Source organism: Orycteropus afer, unplaced genomic scaffold, assembly GCF_000298275.1.
Source record: "Orycteropus afer afer isolate SDZICR_OR568_19922 unplaced genomic scaffold, OryAfe1.0 scaffold00284, whole genome shotgun sequence".
In the NCBI taxonomy this organism is placed as follows: Eukaryota; Metazoa; Chordata; class Mammalia; order Tubulidentata; family Orycteropodidae; genus Orycteropus; species Orycteropus afer.
Genome location: NW_006921871.1, coordinates 2,179,910 through 2,202,565, shown reverse-complemented (window position 1 = coordinate 2,202,565; position 22,656 = coordinate 2,179,910). Strand labels below are relative to the sequence as shown.

At 39.0% G+C, this 22,656-nt stretch overlaps 1 protein-coding gene across 1 annotated transcript in view; it reads right to left on the bottom strand.

Annotated features, from left to right (window-relative positions):
• The window catches only part of NRXN1 (neurexin 1), a 1,670,321-nt gene extending 1,661,834 nt beyond the window's left edge, over positions 1 to 8,487 (bottom strand). Inside the window, exon 1 of the mRNA XM_042782286.1 lies at positions 7,713 to 8,487. Within this exon, the coding sequence (XP_042638220.1) occupies positions 7,713 to 8,487 (775 nt within the window). The remainder of the gene's footprint in view (positions 1 to 7,712) is intronic.
• Positions 8,488 to 22,656: the final 14,169 nt, after the last annotated feature.

The window sequence follows — 22,656 nt, the reverse complement described above, 5'->3', positions numbered from 1 at the left end:
AAGCTGTATCAGGTATTTAAAACAGAGGTTTTAAAAGTTTATTTATATATGACCTCTTCTCTCCAGAATAGTCTTTGGAGTTAGGTTACTTATATTTGACTTTCTTTGCCCACTATTTTTAAATATGGCTTCCCATTTAGGATTCTTTTATAAGTAAGCTTTTATATGTATTCAGTACATTTTTTATTCAATGAGCAATATTTTTTATTATTTTTGAAGGACTTTTTGAAAATTGAGGAATGCCTTACATAAAATACATAACTCTTAATTATATAGTTTAGTAAATCTTTACAAATATAAATACTCATGTAATCATCACCTGATTCATGCTCATGGCTCTGTTATGTTCCCTCTCATTCACTATCACTAAAAGGTAATCTCTACTCTAGCCTCCTGTCATCAATGATCCATTGTATCTGTTATTGAACTTCATACAAATAGTATCATGTAATATATACTCATATCATTGCTACTTTATCTATTGTATTTGTTTAGATTTTACATGGAAGAGATTAAGGAACCAATGACCTCTTTACCTAGCTGTAAGTTACCAGTTTACATATGTGTAATAAGAGAATTCTACTAAATCTTATGCATATTCTATTGGATATAAAGGATCTAAAATACATCTAAAATAGCCTCAAAGTAGACTTTTGAAAATTTGTTTAACATATTCATTATTAACATTAATAACATCCTAGAGCCGTCTCTCACCTCCATTAAACACTTCTTTCAGATGTTCAAGCTTTTATAATTTGTCTGTTAGACACTCAGAAATACCCTGTGAGAAAGGCTTACAGGAGTTCACAATTTATTGCTAGTCTGATTAGGTGATTTCCCAATTTACAATCTTAGAAATCAAAATACAGAACATTAAATAGTTATTTGAGGCAAACCCAGACCTGGGATTTAGTTCTTCGGAACCCGTATCACATTCTTTTTATATATACTATGTAGACAGCAATATGGCAAGAAAGGAATCTGAGAGAGCATTGCACCTATTCTTATATTCTAGTAGCTATACATGAGCCCCATGCTTATTCTCAAGAGAGAAAAACCAAACACCCATACAATTTTTGAAGTGCTCCAAGCATCTCTGTCTCTCTGTCTCTGTCTCTGTCTCTCTCTCTAATTCACACAAACTCATGCACAATTAAAAAGCAAATTGGAACATTTTAAGATTCACTTTTTAGAAAAGACCATGAAAATGGACCTAATCCTGCACTTCTGTGTTTTAGAAAGGAGACTGCCACAAAATTATAGAGAAATAAACCAGGAAAAATATTTAAGGATTTTTCACAATATTATTTTTTCTATATTTTGAATTTCAGATATGCAAAAAGTTTTAGAAATGCAAAAACTTAGTTTAGTCTGAATTACATTAAATTCATTTTTGTCACTTTTTGAAAGCACATTTTGTATAGCGACTTCTAGCACTAGGTTTATTATCTCCATAAAAATGTAAAACCTGAAAGTCTATGATAAGGCATATTTTAATGACACACTTATAGGACTTAACCCTGTAATCAGGGTAACTATGAAATGGTCATTGAGAAAAAGGTATAGGATGTGGCCAACCACTATTTTCAGCATCTGTAAGGCTTTGACTCCTAATTTTCACAATGTACCCAAGAATAACAACAGGGATATTATATAGTACCCATCCTTTGAATAGTCAATCAGGAGAATTTTTTTTTTTTTTTTCAAAAATGAGTTTAAATTTCACATTTCACTTAATGACATCCAAAACCAGACAGCTTTAGAGTAGAAAAATACAATCTGCTTAAATATAAGCTCAACTACCTTACCGAGCATGTGTTCAGCATACATGTAAATAAATTTACTTATAGGAAAACCTCTAAGGGAAATCATAATTTTGAATAGATCGATTTTTCATATTAAAGTGATTAAAAAGTCCCTGCTTAAAATAGTAATAATTTAGTATAAATGTCAAACAATAAATCATATTTTAGATGGAAAGTTATTAATACAGTAAAAATTACTGTTTAGAAGCAGAATAGAGATGAAATAAATGTATTAGTTTATACGAAGAGTGGAGGATAATTTTCACAAATGCTTTTGTCTTAAATGCTAAATGTTAATTTAGTACTCATAAGGAAAATTCTAAAGTAGAATTTATTATTTTAAATGTTTTGAATTTAGATTAAAGTAACATTAAAATACAACTGTATATAATGCAAACAGAGCCTCTGTTTTGTTTTTCTCTACAAGTTGGACGTTTTGGGCTAACCAACGATCAGTGTTAGATTAGAGTTCCTTTTTTATGAAAGAAATAAGATTCCATATTTTAAGTTGCTTTACAACCCTTATAAATATGATGACAGCAGTGCCAGTGTTGGCACTGTCAAGCTGGCTGTGCCATTAATAATAAAAGTAACAAATAGCTATATACAAATGTTTCCTATGTTCCAGGCACAGTTAGAAGAGTTGTATATGAAGCCAACTGCTTAATTTTCATTATGGAATAAGTACGATTCTTATTCCAATTTCTCAGTTGACAATACTGAGACATAGAAAGTTTGAGTGTGTACTACTTGAAACCAGGTAGTCTTTTAATTGACCTCTAGACTGCAACTGCATTTCAAAATACAACAAACTAAGAAGAAACACACTGCTATCAAATTAATTCCAACTCACAGCAATCCTATAGGACAGAGTAGAACTGCCACACAGGCTTAAATCTTTATGGTAATAGACTGCCTCATATTTCCCCCATGGAGCAGCTCGTGAGTTTGAATTGCTAACCTGTGGGATTGCAACCAAATGCTTTAACCACTACAGAGCAGAGCTCTTTCATCTCAGAATACCAAACAAACAAACAAAAAACCCACTGCCGTTGAATCAATTCCAACTCACAGAGACCCCCTCCTTGGGTTTCTGAGGCGGTATCTCTACGGAAGTCAATTGCCCAATCTTCCTTCCCAGGAGTGGCTGGTGGGTTAGAACTGCCAGTCTTCTGGTTAGCAGTCAAATGCATTAGGCACCATGCCACCAGAGCTCCCTTCCTTTATTGTAGCAGTTAAAATACTGAAGGGCTAAAATCAGTTAAACATCCAATATGGACTGTCATTAGACAGACACTTTGAACAAGGCTTATTAGAGGGGGTGCAAAAAAGTATGATATTGTCATTGGCCTTTGGAAGCCTACAGGTTTAATTTTATGTCTGAGAGAAACCACATGAATTCAAATAGGTAGTTCAGATAATGCTTTTTCAGAGTTGAACCAAAGTGTTTCAAATTAAGAATGTTGTTAGATTACTATACCTAATCAAATTCACAAAGATTTTAACTTCCGTAGAGAAAGAAGCTTATTTTTCGTCCTGTCCCTTTGTTCAGTCTACAGTTTACAGCGGGTGATTAACAAATGTTGTTGATTGACAAAAAGAAAATATTGTCTTCTCTTTTTCCCAGGCCCTCTTTATTTTGTTCTCTACAATGTAGCCAGAGCATTATTTTTTAACTAAAAACATGGTAATGCCATCTTCCTCCCACCTTCCACAGTAAAGACCTTTCACTGCTTTTCCATCACTTTTACGATAAACATAAAATCCTTGACCTGGTCTATGAGGCCCTGCATCACCTGGCCCTACTCCTCTCTCTAACAACAGCTCCATACCCATGAGTCTTCTTCTAGTTTCCTGTATATATCATGCCATCTCTTTCCAGGAGGCTTCTTTACCTCAAGCTTCTCCTCTGCCTGTAGTTGGTTAATTTCTTCTCATCTTTCAGATTTCAGTTTAATCATCACTCCTCAGGAAAATCTTGTCTGATTAAGTCAACTCACTCTTTTAAATCCTCGTGGCATCATGTATTTCTCCTTCAAAATACATACTACCATTTTAATTTTCCACTTATGTTTTTCTTGATTAATGTGCCTCTTCTTTAGAATATGAGGTCTATGAAGGTGGTAGGAACTGTATCTAAGTTGACTCAACACTTTATTGCTTGCGCCTAGTACTTTGTCTGGCACATACAAAGCACTCAAATAATATTTGTTGAATAAAGGGATGGATAATGAATGGGAGAGTGAGTGAGTAAGTCAATATATTAACATTAGCAAAATCATAGAGAGCAGGAGCTTTATTAAATAACATCCACAAACAACACTGCCATACTCAGTAATATCAAGCCATCTGTCAACATAAGCCATATGTACTATGGCCATGTAGATAGGGCAAATAATAAAAGGTGTTATAATCTGCTCATAATCTAGTATAAAATTTTAATGTAAGTGATACTAAAATGTATTAAACATAAACCTAGAAATTATCATAAGTATAACTTAATTTCCCATTTGTTAACCTTTTACTTTTATATTTCCATGGGTGGCACGGAATTTACTATATCTTTCAAGCTGCTAGGAAACTAATAATACTCTTAAGTAGAAACTTAATAAATTATATAGGAGGGGCACTTAGATGAGTATGATTCACTGAAAAAAACTATGTGCCCCATAAGCATCTATCATTCAAAAAGGATGACAATCTCAGATAATACAGATCTGAGGTGAGTGTCAGGGTCACAGCACATAAAAGATGCATGAATTGTTTCTTTTTCATCAGATACACTTTTTTTTTTCTATCGAATAATACTTGGACCTGAAAAAAATGAACTGAACATTTTATTCAGCAGAAATAATAATACAGGGCTCAGGAATAAGAATATTTGTGCTTTTACCCAGGCTCTCCCATTAACCCAAACATGACCCATACCCTCTGTATGTACTACTATCATCAGGAAATAAAAAATAAAATGTGACAGACCTGAATAAACAGGATATGGATGAAATTGAGCTAATTAAATAAAAATTCTAGAAATCCATAGGTACATAAGTTATTTTAGGGCATTATAGACTGTGGGGGAAAAAAGCAGAGAACAGTGTTATGTCTTTTAAGTAATCCTCTATATTTTCTATATGAAAGCAACTAAAATAATATGATTTTTTTTTAAGTTGAAAAAAAGTATTATATTTGGAAACAGATTATTTATATTTGTGTTTATATTGGCTTGTCTGTTGATTATTTTTCCTAAATTTTCTCTAATGAATGTGGATTTATTTGTTTTAAAATTATTTTTTTAAAAAAGAATGGCAGCAATCAGTGCAAATACTGGCTAGAGTCAGGGCTTTGTTTATACTTCATCTGGATAGAAAGCATCTATCCCTAACCATCAATACCTGATTGGTCTTGGGAGAGGCAGCCATTCTTAATTAATTATTCAACAGTCACTTGACACACATGTAACAGGAAAATACAAGTAAAAGGGAGCCAATCCTTCTGGGAAGACTGATTCTGTCTTTATCTGCCCACCCCCCAAATCTCTCCTTTATGTGATAGTCAAAGTATCCACCCTTTTGTTTGCCTTTCATGACCAGTAGTGATATTTGCACTCCATTTTTGGCTCAAATTTTCAAAATGAGTCGGAGTTCCAGAACAATCCTAATGGATTTGCTTTTCTGGATTGAATTATCCTATATATCAGGTACTATTTTTCAATTATGCACCTGAGTAATTCTGAGTTCTTCATCTTATAGAATGAGATATCCATTTGCCCAAACAAAATGCATTTCAGAGACATTTACATCAGCTTCTCTTTAACATATTACTTTTTCCATGCTTTTGCTACTCAAAACTCCTGCAAGCTTTGCATGATCCCTGGATCCCTACATTAAAAATGCACAGAAAAATAAAAATTTTCATTTAAAACACCCTCCCACACAGTACAATCTGTCATTGTATCATATTTGTTTCTTAATTTAAGGACGGAAGTTAAATCTCATGTGTCCTTCTTTAAACTGCCTTCTCCATCTTTTGAAGTGGCATTGGGATACTTAAAGCAATTTTTCCCATAAAATATTTTTCATTTTTATTGGTTTCTATTACATCAGTGCAAAGGTATGAGATTGCAAATTTTATTATAACAAATCATCATACCTAGTTATCTTATTCATGATTTACAATTAAGTTGTATTGGTAGAGGAAAGTAAACGTACTGTTCTGCCATTGTAAAACATAAATATAAAGCTGGATCTTAAATCTGTGGAAATTTACTGGCAAAGCTGAAATGCAGTATAGGCCAAGGGATACACAGTCTTCTATAAATACTTAAGCCAAAATATGATGAAAACAAATACCTACATGAAGATAGAGCATAATATAACCCTTTACTTTTTTCTCTAAAATAATGAAACTCTAGGACTTTCCAAACAACTAGCCTTTCCTTTTCCTAACTAATTCCATTTGCTGTTCAGACAATTATAAATTTGATCATGTCTTCACTTCTCCTAAAGTCAGTTGAGCAAGAACTGCCAAGCCTAATAAGATTTACAAGGGCTAGTTCTCCTTAGCAGTGTCAGCAAAAAAAAAAAAAAAATGAGAGAGAGAGAGAAGACATTACACAATAAAAGCACAGACACACATAGAGCTTTTGTCCCTACAGATTTCAAAAACAAATTCAATACTTCACTTTTTTCCTGCCTTTTTCAGCCACAAATGCATTTATCTATATATTGACTGACTTGATTTGACCCATAAGTTATCTGTTTTACATCTTTGACATTTTTTCTCCTGCTTAGCCACTGATATATCTATGCTTCATCTTTTCCTTTCTGTTCACAGGTTTTTCTGTCTTTAGTCAACAATATTGTTTGTTGGACCTTGTTATGTAGCAACATTGAGGAAACACACTAATTACTGACTTTTATTTGTTAGGAGGGGGAAAACCCTTGTGTATTATTATCTTACATAATTCCACACTGCTTTAAGCCCCCAAAACAACAAAAATTAGAGCTTGGTCTCCACTCCTCAGATATATTTCTGTAACTGAATAGTCCCAGAAAATCTCTTGTAATCCTGCACATGCATTTCCTGTTTACCAGCCTACAGAAACTTCCCAATCCAATAATATCTTAATTATTGTACTATCTATCTTCCCAAAATATACTTAACTGAGAAATGTTATTTAAACTCTTACATTTCTAAACATTAGCTGACCTTTTTCTCACTATAATAAACCACAGAAGTCACCGAATTTTACATAGCTGACAAATGTGGGCCTTGAACATCACCAAGGGAACCAACAATAATTCCAAGTCCCCTCCTCCTTCTAACCAAGGCAATCTTCACGTTTCCATATCCAAGAGCAAATCTTTACCCTCTAGTTGGAAAAGGAATACCAGTATTTATGAATCCTCTCTCTCTTGTCCTTTGCCTAAGGTAACCAGGTGGGAAATCTCATATATGGCCAGGCTGAATCTTCCCTGCACCTTTCTTCACCAAATGCATGCCCAATCTTCTTAAAGCTTGCCTATATATTGTAGATACAGAGCTAGTAGAGGGAAGTATACTGATTATTTAGGATGGTCCAGTGACCAGCCTGGCAAAGAATTCACGAAATGTAGGAGTCATTCTACTTGCCACTTGTAAGGAAGCAGAGTTGGTAGAAAGGTCTCCCAGGAGGAAATTAAACCTAAAAATGGGGCTGCTCAACCATTAACAGGATGCCAAAGGAGAAGCTGTGCGTGGTAATAAGGTAAGGAGGCGGTAAGAAAAAGATCTTCACCTCGAAGCCAACTGCCACATGTTGTGCAGAGAAGGAAGGCCCCATGCACCAGCCCAGTCCCAATGCCTCCTCCTGCCTCCCCGCGCCCTGCCCAGGCCGAGGCCCCCAGGTGTTGGGCTTCAGGCCCTTACCTTGGCTGCAGTCCTTGCCTCGGAAACCAGTTCGGGAGCAGTCGCACACGGCCTGGTCGTCCACCACGGAGCACACGCCTCCATTGAGGCACACTCCGCCCTCGCCCTCCTCGCCCGCCTCGCATGGGCTCCCACCACCACCACTATTGGGCGGCTCGTCGTCCAGCTTCACTTCCCCACTGTCCACGGGCAGGGCCTGAGAAGAGTTGACCTTCACGTCGCGAATCCACCCCTTGAAAGGCTCCCGCTCCCTCACTGAGGCCAGTGTCAGCTTGAGCGCAGCAGCGCGCAGTTCTGGTGGCAGCCCCCCAACGAAGAGGCCGCTGAACACTGTCATGTCCCTGCGTTTGGACTTCACCTCCACCCACTTGGCCTCCACCTGGTCGATGAAGAGAGTAGTGTTGCGGAACTGTCGGCGAATGCGCACACTGTGCCAGGCGCCATCGTTGACCGGCGTGTCCGCCAGGAGCGTGGCGGGCTCTGCGCAGAAGATGGAGAAGCTGAGCTGCAGGCGGCCGCCTCGTGTGAGGATGAGCTCGAGGAAGTCGCAGAAGCCTTCGTCGTCGAAGTAGAGCACTAGGCCACGAGCGCTGCGAGTCTTCAGCTGGAAGCTCATCTCGCTCTCGCAGCAGGCGTTCCACTTGGGAAAGCGTGTCCATTGGCCCTCAGCGCCTGGGAACTCTAGCCCGCTGCCCAGCTCGGCCCAGCAGCCAAGAAGCAGCAGCGAGAGGCACAGGAGAAAGCAGCCCCCGCGCTGAAGAAGCGCAGTCCCCATGCTAGGGGCTGGGGTGCGGCGGGGGGGTGCCGGGGCCGACAGGGTCAAAACGGTTCTGGACACCGTGATGCAGAATTGAGGGTCCGGAGATGAGGTGGGGTGAGGGGATGGGCAGGAGTGGAGGGATGCACCCTCCTTTATCTAGCTCTTTTTTTCTTCTTCTTCTTGCAGTAACACCTTCCTCTCTCCCTATAGTCCCCTTCCAACTGGAAAGTGTAGACCTCAGTGGCACAGGGCAGCCACAGAACTTCCAGACCAAAGAGGGGATACACTTTGGAGGCAACGTAGTGGAAAAGGCATCAACAGAAGTCAAGAGAAATCACTGATCCATTTGAGCCCTATGAACTGGTTCAGGATGGTGTTAACAGATGCTTCACTCCTCAAATATCATCATCTAGTAGGTACCTCTAGTGGTAGGAGGTAAATAGAGTCAAGTAATAAGCACACACTTTTTTAGGGAAGTACAAGAAGCCAGCAATGAACCAGTATCATTGGATGCTTGTGAATGCCTCATGTGTTTCTCCTCCAGCTGTAGTGTCCCAAACCTGAAGGGAGAAAGGATTTCTTGCCTTTTTTGGACACCAGAGTAACTTCAAAGGCCTGCTTCTTCAGTCATACAGACTTTCAGTACCTCTGCAGCCAAAGGATTCCTTGTGCATGACCTCACGGGTTGGATTTTTTGCCTTTTTTCTCTGTCCTCAGCAGTAGGGTTCAAACCCAGAAGCTGTGAAATAGCTAAGCTGTTAGATGTGGAAAACACAACAGCTCCTCTTCTTTTCTCTCTTCCTTTGCAAGACCAAGCTAAGATGCCAGCATATCAATTGGTTGTGTGTTGGTGATGCATTTTGGCTTAATTTTGTTTTTTTGTAAGTACCAAGAAATCTGCAGAGAATTAAAATCAAAATTAAGTTCTAAAGTAATTAATAGTCTCATATAAATCATTATTCAATTCAGAAACTAGGCATATAACTGATGCTGTTGATAAGACAAAGAGTTAACCTTATTGGATGCACCTTATTTGTTTTGACCTAAAAATAAGCTCTAGTATCTCCTAATATTTAATATCACTCTAAAGATCATCATTTTTCCCTTATAGTTTATTATAACTGTTACTACATAACCCTCGCAAGCAGTTTTTAAATAGACACTTGGTGAGGGTTACTGTTTACTTTTTCAAGAAACTTTAGTATTTCAAGTATATGAAAAGGATAGAGGAAAGAATGCTTTTAAGGACTGCAGATTAGATTATGTCTTGACTACATGGACAGTAAGAATACAATCCATTAAAATCTCAGTTAATAGCAGATTTTACAACAGGCCAAACATATCAAACAGTCAACAGGAAGCTGCCAGTTTGGATTTGTATAGCATTCCTATCATTTTATTTTACTTTCAGGGAGAGATGGAATATTGATTTTTTTCTCCCCCTTGGGAGTTTCTTTTAAAATTTTAAATGTTTTTTTTTTTCTTTTTATTAAATGAATAATCTTTTAAAGGAGAAAACATCAAATTTGAGTCATAATTTCATAATTTTCTCATACTGAGAAAAAATATTTCATATTAGTTATGATAAAGGTAGATAAAGTATTTAATATTTTACCAAACAGTTTAGTGATCTTAACTCCTTCTCAAGTCCTTATCTGGCTGTCTGCCATTAGAATTTGTGTGGTCAGAAAAGCAGTTGGCATGCGTGTCACCTCAGCTGCTATGGTTCCAGGATGCTGGAATTCAAAATTATACCTTTGAGTCACTTACTACACTATTAAATCACCCCTCTTTAATTCAACTGTCATCTGACAGATCCTTGAACTGGCACAGAAATCACAAAGAGTGAATTGTCTTTAAGCCCCATTCTTTTAAAATTTTTCTCACCTTTAGGGAAAAAAATCACAAACGTATCATCTCATTATATCAAGAAAACACATGTATTTCCCTCACTGCTTCCCACTACCTTCCCCCTCCACAACACACACATGTGCACACTCACACACATTTACACACACATACACACAATTGATTGCCTGGACACAGAAGCTCACTGTCCAATTAACACTTTTTTTTCCCCCTACAAGCTGAAACTGGCAGTAATTTATGGCACCGCATTGTGCTGCTGCTCCTCCATGGGGGGAGCTGAGAGCATTTCTCTTCAGTACAGAGCAATCCCTACAGGTGTCAGCTGAGAGCCACCAAGCTAGGGGATCCCACTTTAAGTTCCTCCCTAGATGATACTGATGACTGGTTCTCTCTTTTTCAGTACACACGCACATACACTGCCCACTACCAAAAGAAAATAAAACCTTTCAGTTGCTTATTTATTATGGCTGATACATCCATACTATCAGCAATCATTAATCGTATTTTATCTTTTCTGTACCAGGTCCAAAGAAAAGTGCCAGTAGAAATCATTCTTAAATATTTTCATAATACTCTCATATTTAATCAAACTTGGGAATCTGCTAAATTTATAGTCATTTGCAAAATAATCGGAATGTCATGATCAAGTAGAATATTTTGAGTCCGTCCACAAGCTTGTGTGTTAGAAAACCTTTTGCTGTTGTTGTTGTTGTTGGAGCTGATTAATTTATTAATTAATATTACATAGATCTCTTAACCTCTTTTCACCCCTCCCTCCTGTTTACCTCCATTAATGCACACCTTGACAAATGTTTAAGGGATGATAAAGAAGGGTGGAAAACCCAGAAGACTATGCATATGTTCTTATCAAAGGGAAGGTTGACTGACTCTCCCAGTTCTTACAGGAAGCTCATTGTGTGTGAGTATCTGTATTTATATGGAGAAAGAGGATTCTCTCTAGGTGCCGGAAAGACCTGGCGAGTTCACAAATTAGAGGATGAAATAAAAGAATCTGAAAAACAACCTTACTGCAGCCAAAGGAAGAAGCGCTCTAATTCAAAAGCAGACTAACAGCCTCATTAATCTTTTCTTTCTTATCTAGAATCAAATTCATTCCCAAACCACTGGAACAATCGATAAAATAAGCTTATCAGCTGCAGCTTTATTTATTTTAATATGCTTTTTAAAATATTTTTATTTTAATATCATACACACATACATATACACCTTTCCATACACCCTTCGATATATGCCATCCTAAAGAACCTGAAATCTTTTGAAGATTTTTAAGAACTGGCTATCTTATTGCTCCTAGATTTTGCAAAGTCTCTTAATACGAATGCATGCCCCAAATTCTCCCTGGCTTTCCCGCCCAGTCTCTAAACCCCATCTCTAATCCCTGTGCAGTTTCTTGGAGCCAATTGCACAAATTCAGGATGGGTGCAGCATGAGGCTGATGAGAAAGGAAAAAACGATATACATGTATTTTTTTATTGCTTTAATATCTAACCTGCCTTTTTCTTCTTTCTTTTGTTAATAAATCACTGCATTCAGTTTTTAAGTTATTACTCCAGTTCCACCATCTCATCGTCTTGCCATCTATGTAAAAGGCTCCATGCAAAACAGCCAAGATCTACACTTGCTCACCCTCCCACCACCCATGCCTTTCTGTGCATTTGTGGCAGATCCTGGCTCAGTTACAACAGGGAAAGATACCCTTCTTCAGCTTGCCTCACCCCTTCCCCGCCCCCCAACCCAAACTGAGCTTCTTTACCTACCCGAATGTTACCTTTAGCTGGAGCCAGAGACTGAAGAGTGCATCGGTCAAAGCAAATTTCCTGAGGTCTATGTCTAAGGCGAGTGCCGCTGCCTTTTCAGAGGCTTCAGGCTTGAGCGTCTATCTCCAGGAGTGCGGGAGGGGAGAACAGGCAACCGAGGGGAGCAGAAGGAGGAGGTGGAGGAGGAGAGGCAAAGAGCTGGGAAGGAGGAGGCGGCGGTGGAGCTCAAGAAGGCTGGGTTACGTTACGCCGGGTGCTGTCCTTCTGAAAGAGAAGGGCGGAGCTGAGCTCTCCGCAGTACCATGGAGAGCGGCGGGCCAGTCCTCCGGCTGGGGAATGGATTGAATCTGTCAGCGGACACAGCCTCTCCAGGTCCGGACACTGCGGGGCGAGGTGTTTCTACCTTTGCATTGTCCCCGTGGCAGGGGTAGTCCGATTCTAGGGGCGGGGAGCTGCCGCAAGCACTTCTAACTTGTCACCACCCTCCCTCCCCCACCCTCGAAAAAGAGAGCGAGAGAGAGCGAGAGAGAGCGCTACGTACCTACTGAGCATGCCCAGGCCCCTGCTAGAACCACGAAAAGCGGTGTGGAGATTCCACTTATCCGGGATTTAGTCGTGATTGGGCAGGGGTACCTGAGAGAGTGCCAGGGCAGGGCTCGCCAGCCAAAGGGAAGGGGCCAAGGAGTCAGCGATTAAGATGAGCTTTGGCTTTACTTGCACACCTTGGTCTCCAGCTAAGAACCCTTGAAAAGCTTTTCCAGGAATGCTGGGAGGACGGGCAAGAATAACAGAGGCTCTGGCATTCGCCAACGTCCAACGTCTCTGCCCCACCCCTTACTGTGGTCCTGGCCTGAGTGATCACACCAGACCCTCACCATCTGCCTCTGGCTGTGCACAAGGGGGGGAAAAAAAAAAAACTCACGCGACAACTTGGGACCAGACTCAAGTCTGACAAGGTGCTCTCGACCATCGCCCCTCAGCAACCCCTAGTTTTTTCCTTGTTCTGCCTTGCTTGGCCATGGTCATCCAGAGCTAAAAACAAGTAATCTACCTTTTTAACTCTTCCTTCCTTCTCTTCCTCATTTCTTGGCTGGTAAAACCTGGAGAAAGTAAAAATTTGTGCAAAGCTCTAACCATATAACTGGACATGCCCAGTACCCATTGCTGGATCTGGTGATAAAGGAGTTAACTCTAAGGGAGCTTGCAGATTAGGTGGTAGAGAAGTCCAACCTTTGTGGCTTTGAATTACATGATTTGAATCCTATAGACATTCAAATTCATAACCTCATTATAGTCCCAACATAGGTCAGTTTTGGAGCAGAAACAGCAGACTTCTAGTCAAACATCACAAATCTCATAGCCTGTTTCAAATGCTATCAGGTGAGATTATTTTCTGTCTTTATGCCATATAAAGCAAGGATATGAGAACTCGACAATCTAGAAGCACTGAAATAATATACATTTTAATACAATATTCATTTCCTGCCAAAGAATCCAGAACTGATCCCTATGAAAATCTTATTTAGACTGCCATGACTTTGTAAAAGAGTAACTTGAAGGGAAGAACTAAAGTTTTACCTTTTATTATTATTATTATTATTGCTCCCTGAAAGACAGTTTGGTTAAGTAGTTAAACATTTAGTAACTAGAATCAGATTGCTTAGGCTTGAATTTCATCTTTTCTATTTATTAGCCATATGACCTTGAGCAAAATACTTTACCTTACTATGCCTCGGTTATCTCATCTGTAAAATAGAAATACAGTAACACACACCTCATAAGATTATTATAAAGATTAAACAAATATTCAAAACTTAGAATTGTGAGTTGAGTAAAATATTAGCTATTTTTTTGGGGACTCCAAGTCCATTTGCTATTCTGTTTGGCCTGATGGAAATTACTTCTCTGAAACTCTGGTTCCTCAACTATAAAATGGGAGCACTGGTAATGGTAAGCTTCTTCCAAACAGGATTGTTTGGAAATGTAATAATAAATGTTAACAGGATCTGACAAAACATAAAATTTTAAATAATGTAAAGCTACATCTCAAAGAAAAAAAAAATAAAGGAAAAACAATTTATCCAAGATCACACAATAATTAAGTGAACTTGTCCCAAAGAAAGTCTACTTAGTTCAGGGTCTTTTCTATTTTTTTTTTTTTTTTTCTCTACCACTTACTGCCAATAAATTCTGTAACAACTAGTATATAAGGTACATTCACATGCTTCTATTATAAAATTAAAATGTATTGTTTAAATAAGTGGACTAGTCCATTTTTCAAGAATCTAAATGGGTTTCATGATGCATGTAAGAGCTTGTATGCACATCTATCGGTGAAATTTATGGGGGTTGGAGAAGACATTGAGACACCTTTAAGAGACAAAGCCCTGTCTTTTACCTAGACTCTTAAAAACACAGTATTTGCCACCACTGCATATGACCTGAACATTTGCCTGGTTTATTTTATCTCATTACGTGTTGGTGAATTTTGATCCTTTTCCATCAGGCTACACAGTGTTTCCACTGGACCATGGTTTTCCTTGGGTTTTCTTCTGTGGTTTCTTGATCAACAAAAATGTTAACATTCATATGCTTCATGTCATAAGTTTAAAGACAAAAATTCCTGTGTCCACTCCCTAAACACACACATGCATGCACATTCACATCTGTTGCAGTAATCCCCTTTGCAATGATCAGATTTAAAGTAACTAGTATGATATAGAAGGAGCTTTGGTGATGCAGTGGTTAAGGCATTTGCCCCCAACCAAAAGGTCAGTTGTTTGAACCCAGAAGCCACTTGGTAGAAGAAAAATAAGGCAGTCTCCTTCCATAAAGATTTACAGCCTTAAAAAAAAAAAAAAAAAAAAGTGGGTGTTGCTTTGTATCAGAATGAACTGGATGGCAGTGAATGCGTATTCATTCTGGTTCAAACCCCTGTTGGGAATTTGTATTTCTACCCCAGATAATCAATCAGAGTCTACATTTTAAAAAAATTCTCAGGTATGCACACATACATGCTTATATACATATATACATAAGAATCACCTGGGGGTCTTTTTAAAATGGAGATTCTGATTCCATATATCTAGGATGGAAAAGTAAATTCTCAGCAGAGTCAAACCAGAGTGAATCTGTTCAAAGCCCTGATATAGGCAGCCTTTTTTTTCCCTTTTTCTTCAGTAAGCACACAAAGGGAAAGCTATCAGCATGTGCTTAGAATGGAAAAAAAAAAATCAGTATAATTTAGTGATAAACACATTTATTATAAACTATAACTGCCTGATGTTTTTGTTTGTTTTTTAATGTATGTTGCTTCATCTCTCTAAGCCCTAGTTTCTTCATCAGTAAAATGGGGATAATGGCACTTCATTTTATGAGATTTACTGAGAATAATGCCAATGACTAATGTTTATTGCATGCCTAGTCCATGCCAAACAGAGCTATAAGTGCTTTGCTGTTGTTGTTAGGTGCCGTCCAGTGGACTCCGACTTATGAGACCCCATGTACAACAGAACAAAACACTGCCCAGCCCTGCACCAGCTTCACATTACTTGCTATATCTGAGCCCATTGTTGCAGCCACTGTGTCAATCCATCTCCTTGATGGTCTTCCACTTTTTCACTGACTTTCCATTTTACAAAGTATATCCTTCTCCAGGGGATGTTCCCTTCTGACAACATGACCAAAGCAGGTGAGGCAAAGTCTGGCCATTCTGGCTTCCAAGGAGCATGCCAACTGCACATCTTCTGGGACAGATTTGTTAGTTCTTTTGGTAGTCATGGATACTTTCAGAATTCTTTGCCAGGACCACAACTTAAAGGCTCATCTCTTGTTCAGTCTTCCTTATTCATTGTCCAGCTTTCACATGCATATTTGGCAATTGAAAACAGCTTGGCGTGGGTTAGGTACACCTTAGTCTTCAAAGAGACATCTTTGCCCTTCAGCACATTAAAGAGTGCCCATTGTAATATGTCTGGTGTCTTGACTGCTGCTTCTATTGGTGTCCATTTCATATTAATAAAATCTTTGATGACTTCTATCTTTTCTCTATTATAATGCTGCTTATTGGTCCAGTTTTGAGGATTTTTGTTTTCTTTATGTTGAGGTATAATCCATACTGCAGATTGTAGTCTTAGTCTTCATCAGTAAGTACTTCAAGTCATCTTCGTTATCAGCAAGGAAGGTTGTGTTGTCTGCATATTGCAGGTTGTTAATGAGTCTTCCTCCAGTCCCGATGCTGAGGTCTTCTTCATATAGTCCTGCATCTAGGATTATTTGCTCAGCATACAGATTGAATAAACATGGTGAAAAGATACAACCCTGATGCATTCCCTTCCTGATATTAAACCATGCATTATCCCCTTGCTCTGTTCAAATGATGGTCTCCTGTTCTATGTATGGATTCCTTATGAGCATAATTAAGTGTTCTGGAATTCTCATTCTTTGCAATGTTATCCATAATTTGTTATGATCCACACAGTCAAATGCTTTTGCATAGTCAATAAAACACAAGTAAAAATCTCTCTGGTATACTTTCTTTTCAGCCAAGATCAAACTGACATCAGCAATGATATCCCTCATTCCACGTCCTCTTCTGAATCAAGCTCACATTTCTGGAAGTTCCCTGTCAATATACTTCTGCAAACATTTCTGAATTATCTTCAGCAAGATTATACTTGCTTGTGATATTAAGATATTGTTCTATAATGTCCACAATCTGTGGGATCACCTTTCTTTGGAATGGGTACAAATATGGATCTCTTCCAGTCAGTTGGTCAGGTAACTGTCTTCTAAATTTCTTGGCATAACCGAGTGATTGCCTCCACCACTCATTTTTCAGTTTGTCATACTGTGCTGCCTTATGTGTTCTATGAGGCTAGAGTCTATGCCACTGATATAAGTGCTTTACTTACATTAATGGATTTCCTACTCTCAGCAACCCTATGAGGATTTCACTCATTTTACCAGTAAGAAAAGTGAAGCACAGAGATTAACCAAGACAGTTGAGGTCACATATGTATCAAGTCCAAGTGTGAGGTAAGATACAACTCAAGATTAATCTTAACCATCTTGCTACAGTGCTTCTTATCAAATGATCAAATACTCCCAACAGTATGTTTGGCACATGCTTAGTAAATGTAAAAATGTAAATTGTTTTCTCCCTTTGTGAGAGTTTAGTCAAGAGGAATCTAGGAAACTAAACAGCAACTATGGAATGCTGGAAGGTCATTGTTATTAGATGATGTAGAGTTGTTTTTGACTCATAGGGATCCCATGAAATAGAGTAGTCCTGCCTCATAGGGTATTCTAGACCCTAGCTGTACAGGAGAATATCACCTGGTCTTTCTCCTGTGGAACCTCTAGCTGGGCCCAAACCTTTTTGTTAACAGCTTAGTTTAAGCATTGTGCCACCATGTTCCTTGGAATGTCAGTAGAGTTGACTAATTCCTAAATGACTAATACCCTATGAATTCCAGGTGTAGTATTTTGAATATATTACTATCTTCTTTGGTGGGAAAGATGTCAAATTATTCTTCTAGATCTGTGTTCTGGTTACCTAGTGCTGCTCTGATAAGAATATACCACACATGGAATGGCCTTAACAAACAGGAGTTTATTCTCTTACAGTTTGGAGGCTTTAAGTCCAAGTTCAAAGTCCCAGGCCCTAGGGGCTGGGTGAAAGCCCCTCAACTTTGGGGTTCAGCTCTGCCTCCTGCTCCCGGCCCACTGGAGCTGGAGGCTTTTCTTCACTCAGACAGCTGCTGGCTGCTGAGGCTGACAATCTCAAGGTTGAGAAGTAAAAAGGCAAAGTCCCAATGTTACCAAACCACACAGCAGGCCGTTAATTTAATCCACAGAAAGTCCCAAGGTCAGCAGAGTATGGCAGACTGCTGAACGATGACACAGCTACATGCAGGGTTCAAGCGTGCCATCAGTTAGAGACCATTCCCAAGGCTTCTTCTTATGTACAGGAAGCAGAACACATCCCAAAGGAAGCTACTCAGCTACTTGTGGTAGATCACTCATGGAGTTGATTACCAGTCATCATGGGGAATAACTACCACCAGCTGCCCAGCCACTCAACCAGGCCCAGCCAAGTTGACACACAAACATAACTACCACAATCTGAATTTGACATTTGTCAAAACAATCTAGTTTAATCATTGTTTAGAAAAGTGGGAATTAGGATTAATTCCTCCTGAATTACCACAAAAAATCTACCAATTTTTGGATTCGGTAATGTGCAATGCCAACTCCTACCCCCAGTTAACACTCACAACAAATGAGATAATTGTGAAACCAAGGTGGTTGTTTATGATTATGTCTGATTGAGAGAATTTCTGGCAACCCAAATATGGAAACATAAATAGTATTTCATGCCATAAACTGCTAAACATTTTGCAACAATGAAAATGGAAACGAATGATCACCAAAAGAAAATATATTTCCATAAGTTATTAAATATTAATGAGTACTTTTATATGGAAACTGGCTCCACACTAAAAATAAATGAAATTAAATGGTAAGATTTTCTGACTGAGAAACGAATGCAACAGAAAGACTGTTTTTATTGCTGCAATCATCGCCTGTGCTTTAACATTAGAATTCAGTGTAAACACCTACTTTCTCAATTACCATTAAGGCAAAGTAGAGTCTTCAATATACCCATGAATTGGAAGAGGCCTTTAACATTACTAACATAAATCATGTAAGAAAGAAACTGATGGTAATAATAAGGGAAATATGAGTTCATGTACATTATATATCTTCCCAATAAGAAGGAAAACAAGTAAAAGAGCAAAATCATAGAGGGGATTTTCTATTTGCTGTGACTTTGATGATCAAAATGAAGCTACTTCTTCTATCAAAATAGTTACAGTACTAGGAATAGATTACATGATATTCTCAACTAAATTTCATATTGATTGTAAATTCCTCCAACAAATTACAGAATCATTGCTGCATAAGTGAAATGTTATTGTTTAGTTCATGACTTCCTTTATTTTGATAATTAATATAACCCTTGTTATTTTGTTTGTGGTTCAATGTCTCTAATGGGTTTCCTTTATATAAACCTGTTTTGGTCCTCTACTGCTGCTGTGAAAGAAAAATATCCCAAGTGGGTGGCTTTCACAAACAGGGATTTATTCTATTACAGTTTAAGAGGCCAGAAGTACAAGTTCAAAGTGCCAGCTCTAGGGGCTGGGTGAAGGCCCCTCAACCTTCAGCTGTGTGTCCTGCTCCTGGCCCAATGGAGCTGGAAAGACTTTTCTTAACTCAAGTAGTGCTGGCTGCTGAGGCTGACAAACCCAAGGTTGACAAGTGAAATGGCACAGTCCCAAGATTATTAAGCAAAATGGCAGGCCACTAGTTCAAGTCCAGATATAGTGCCAAGATCAGCAGGCAATATGTCTGCTGGTTGAAGACTCAGCTACGTGCAGGGTCCACACATGCCAAAAAGCTTAGAGACCTTTCTCAAATCTTCTCCTTATGTACAGGAAGCAGGCCACATCCCTAAGGCAGGTACTCAGCTGCTTACAATAGATCCTACCATTGAGTAGATTAACAGTCTCATTATAAGGAATAGCTCCATCCTACATAGCCACTCAAAACCAGGCCCAGCCAAGTTCACACACAATTTAATCAATACAATTCCACATATTTTCAATTTAGCACCTGTGCAGATCTCCTTTATGGAATGGTCTGAGTCTCCTACTCCATCTGAGTGGCAACCTCACCTGCTTAGCCTAGCAGGCCCCATTCCTCTGCCCCTGGGCTTAGCAGTCCTGCCCCCTCACTTCTGGGCAACAGCATGGCCCCATCCCACTGGCCCTTGTAAACGGCAGCCCCTCACTCCAGAACCAAGTTGGTGAAGATATGACTCTGAAACCTAGAAGGCTGTAGTGGTTCCACCCTCTGAGGCCATTGTCCTACCCTTTGAGGCTGAGACAACTCTGCTTCCTTCCCATTTCCTTAGTCTCTCAGTTTCTGTCAATTAATACCCAAAGGCAATCTACTCCATTAGGAAGCTTCTTGCCCAAAAGGCACTCAGCTTTATCACTCCATGGGCCAGCAAGCCAGTGGCTCCTTCTCATGCTGGTCTCTACCAATTAGTGGCCAAAGACAACCCACTCTCAGGAAACTTCTTGCCCCAAAGCATCTAATTTTCCCATCCTTGGGCTGGTTAGCCTGTTGCTCTGACTCCTTCCCGTCTCTCAGTTCTGCTACTGCTGTCTCTCTACCATTCTATCTGCTGGTCTCAACACAGGGATCTTATGATGCACTCTACTCCTGTTTCCACATTTTAGGTATCTGTTAGAACAGCACCCTACTCTTCTGGTACCAAATTCTATTTCAGTCCTCTAGTGCTGCTCTAATAGAAAATACTACAAATGGATGGCTTTAACACACAGGGATTTATTCTCTTACAGTTTAGGAGGCTAGAAATATGAGTTCCAAGTGCCAGCTCTAGAGGCTGGGTGAAGGCCCCTCAACCTTGTGCTTCAGCTCTGCGTCCTGCTCCTGGCCCACTGAAGCTGGAGACTTTTCTTAACTCAGGCAGTGCTGGCTTCTGAGGCTGACAAACCCAAGGTTGACAAGTAAAATGGCACAGTCCCAAGATTATGAAGCAAAATGGAAGGCCACTAGTTCAAGACCAGAAATAGTGCCAAGATCAGCAGGCAACATGTCAGGCTACTGGATGAAGACTCAGCTACATGCAGGGTCTAAGCATGCCAAAAAGCTCAGAGACCTTTCTCAAATCTTCTCCTCATATACAGGAAGCAGACCACATCCCTAAGACAGCTACTCAGTTGCTCACAGTAGATTCCATCATGGAGTTGATAAGCAGTCTCGTTGTGGGGAACAACTCCATCCAGCAGCCCAGTCACTCAAATCCTGGCCCAGCCAAGTTGACACATAACTTAACTACCACAAAAACCATATGAGATTTCTAGTTATAAAATTTGATAAGTAGTTATTGAACTTGCTACTATATAAGCCTCAGTTTCCATGCAACAACAAGAAAGGTTTCAAAATGAAAAGAAATACAATCAAGTCTGTGTCTTTGGACTCACCTATAGCTAGATCCTAGGATATAGAGATATCTTAGGATTTACATATAAATAAAAGCTCATATAATATTCCATGCATCTTACTAAGTGACTCTCAGGAGATAAGAGAAAATTCAATGATGCTAGCCACCTTTGTACCATTTGAAAAATCTTCAGTATAGTAAACTTAGGTTACTTTCACATGAGTATATAATTTTTCCATAACCAGAATGCAGAATGTGATTCAAAAATGCTACTAATCATTAAAGTGATAATTATTAAAGTATCAAGCTAAAGCAAGGAAAGCACGTGGGTAAATACTTGAGAATAGTGGTCAAGTTCCAAAGGATGCACCTGCTAGAAATGTTTCAGTGTGGGACCCCTGCAGTGTGTTTGATGGGCAGTGTTTCTAAATCTAGGGTAGCAATGACACCTGGGTGCCTAATGCCACACCTCCTTGCCCCCAAGGTGGTAAAACACATTTATGAGAAAAAGCAAAATTGCTGTAGGGTCCATTTCTGTGATCACTCCATGTATGTCAGAGCAAAAATGTGGTACTTAGGATTTTCAATGACTGATTTTTTTCCAAAGTAAATCAATAGGCCTTTCTTCTGAGGTGGTTCTAGTTGGACAGAGCCTCCTACTTTTCATTTAGTATCTGAGTGTGTTCATATTTGCACTACCCAGAGACTCCAGTGAAAATAAAAAGCTGCTAAACTTAGTTTATGAAACACTAGGTCATCTCACTTAACAATTAATTTCACATTTGTGCCAGTTGTTTCTCTCTTCAATAACACAGAATGTCATCTCTTTACTGCACATCAAACCCCACTCTGTACTCAATCCTTGCCATTCTCAACTGTCAGTTCAGGAAAGACATTTTCTCATTCAGCAGGTTCTACCTTTACTCATATTTTCATTTGTTTTTAACAACCAGCCACGTTTTCTTTACTATGTACCAGAGTTGTCACTTTAAGGACTAAGGTGTGCTTGACCCAAGCCATTGTATTTTCAATTGCTTCCTATGCATGTGAAAGCTAGCTAATAAGAAAGACCATAAAAGAATTGGTATATTTGAATTAGGATGTTGGCGAGGAATATTAAGTATACCATGGACTGCCAGAAGAAGCAACAAATCTGTCTTGGAAGAAGTATAGCCAGAAAGCTCCTTAGAAGAGAGGTTGGCGAGATTTCATCTCATGTACTTTAAACACGTTATCAGGAGGCACTGGTCTCTGAACTAAGATAACATTGTTGGGTTTGAACCACCAGCCTTCTGGTTAGCAGTCAAATGCCTTACGCACTACACCATCAGAGCTCCCATTGGTAAAGTAGAAACCAAAAAAGAAAAATAATAATAACCCATTGCCATCAATGGTTGATTCTAACTCAGCGCCCATATAAGGACAGAGTAGAACTGCCCCATAGGGTTTCCAACGCTGTAAGTCTTTTTCACTTTTTTAAACTTTTCATTGTGATTTTGG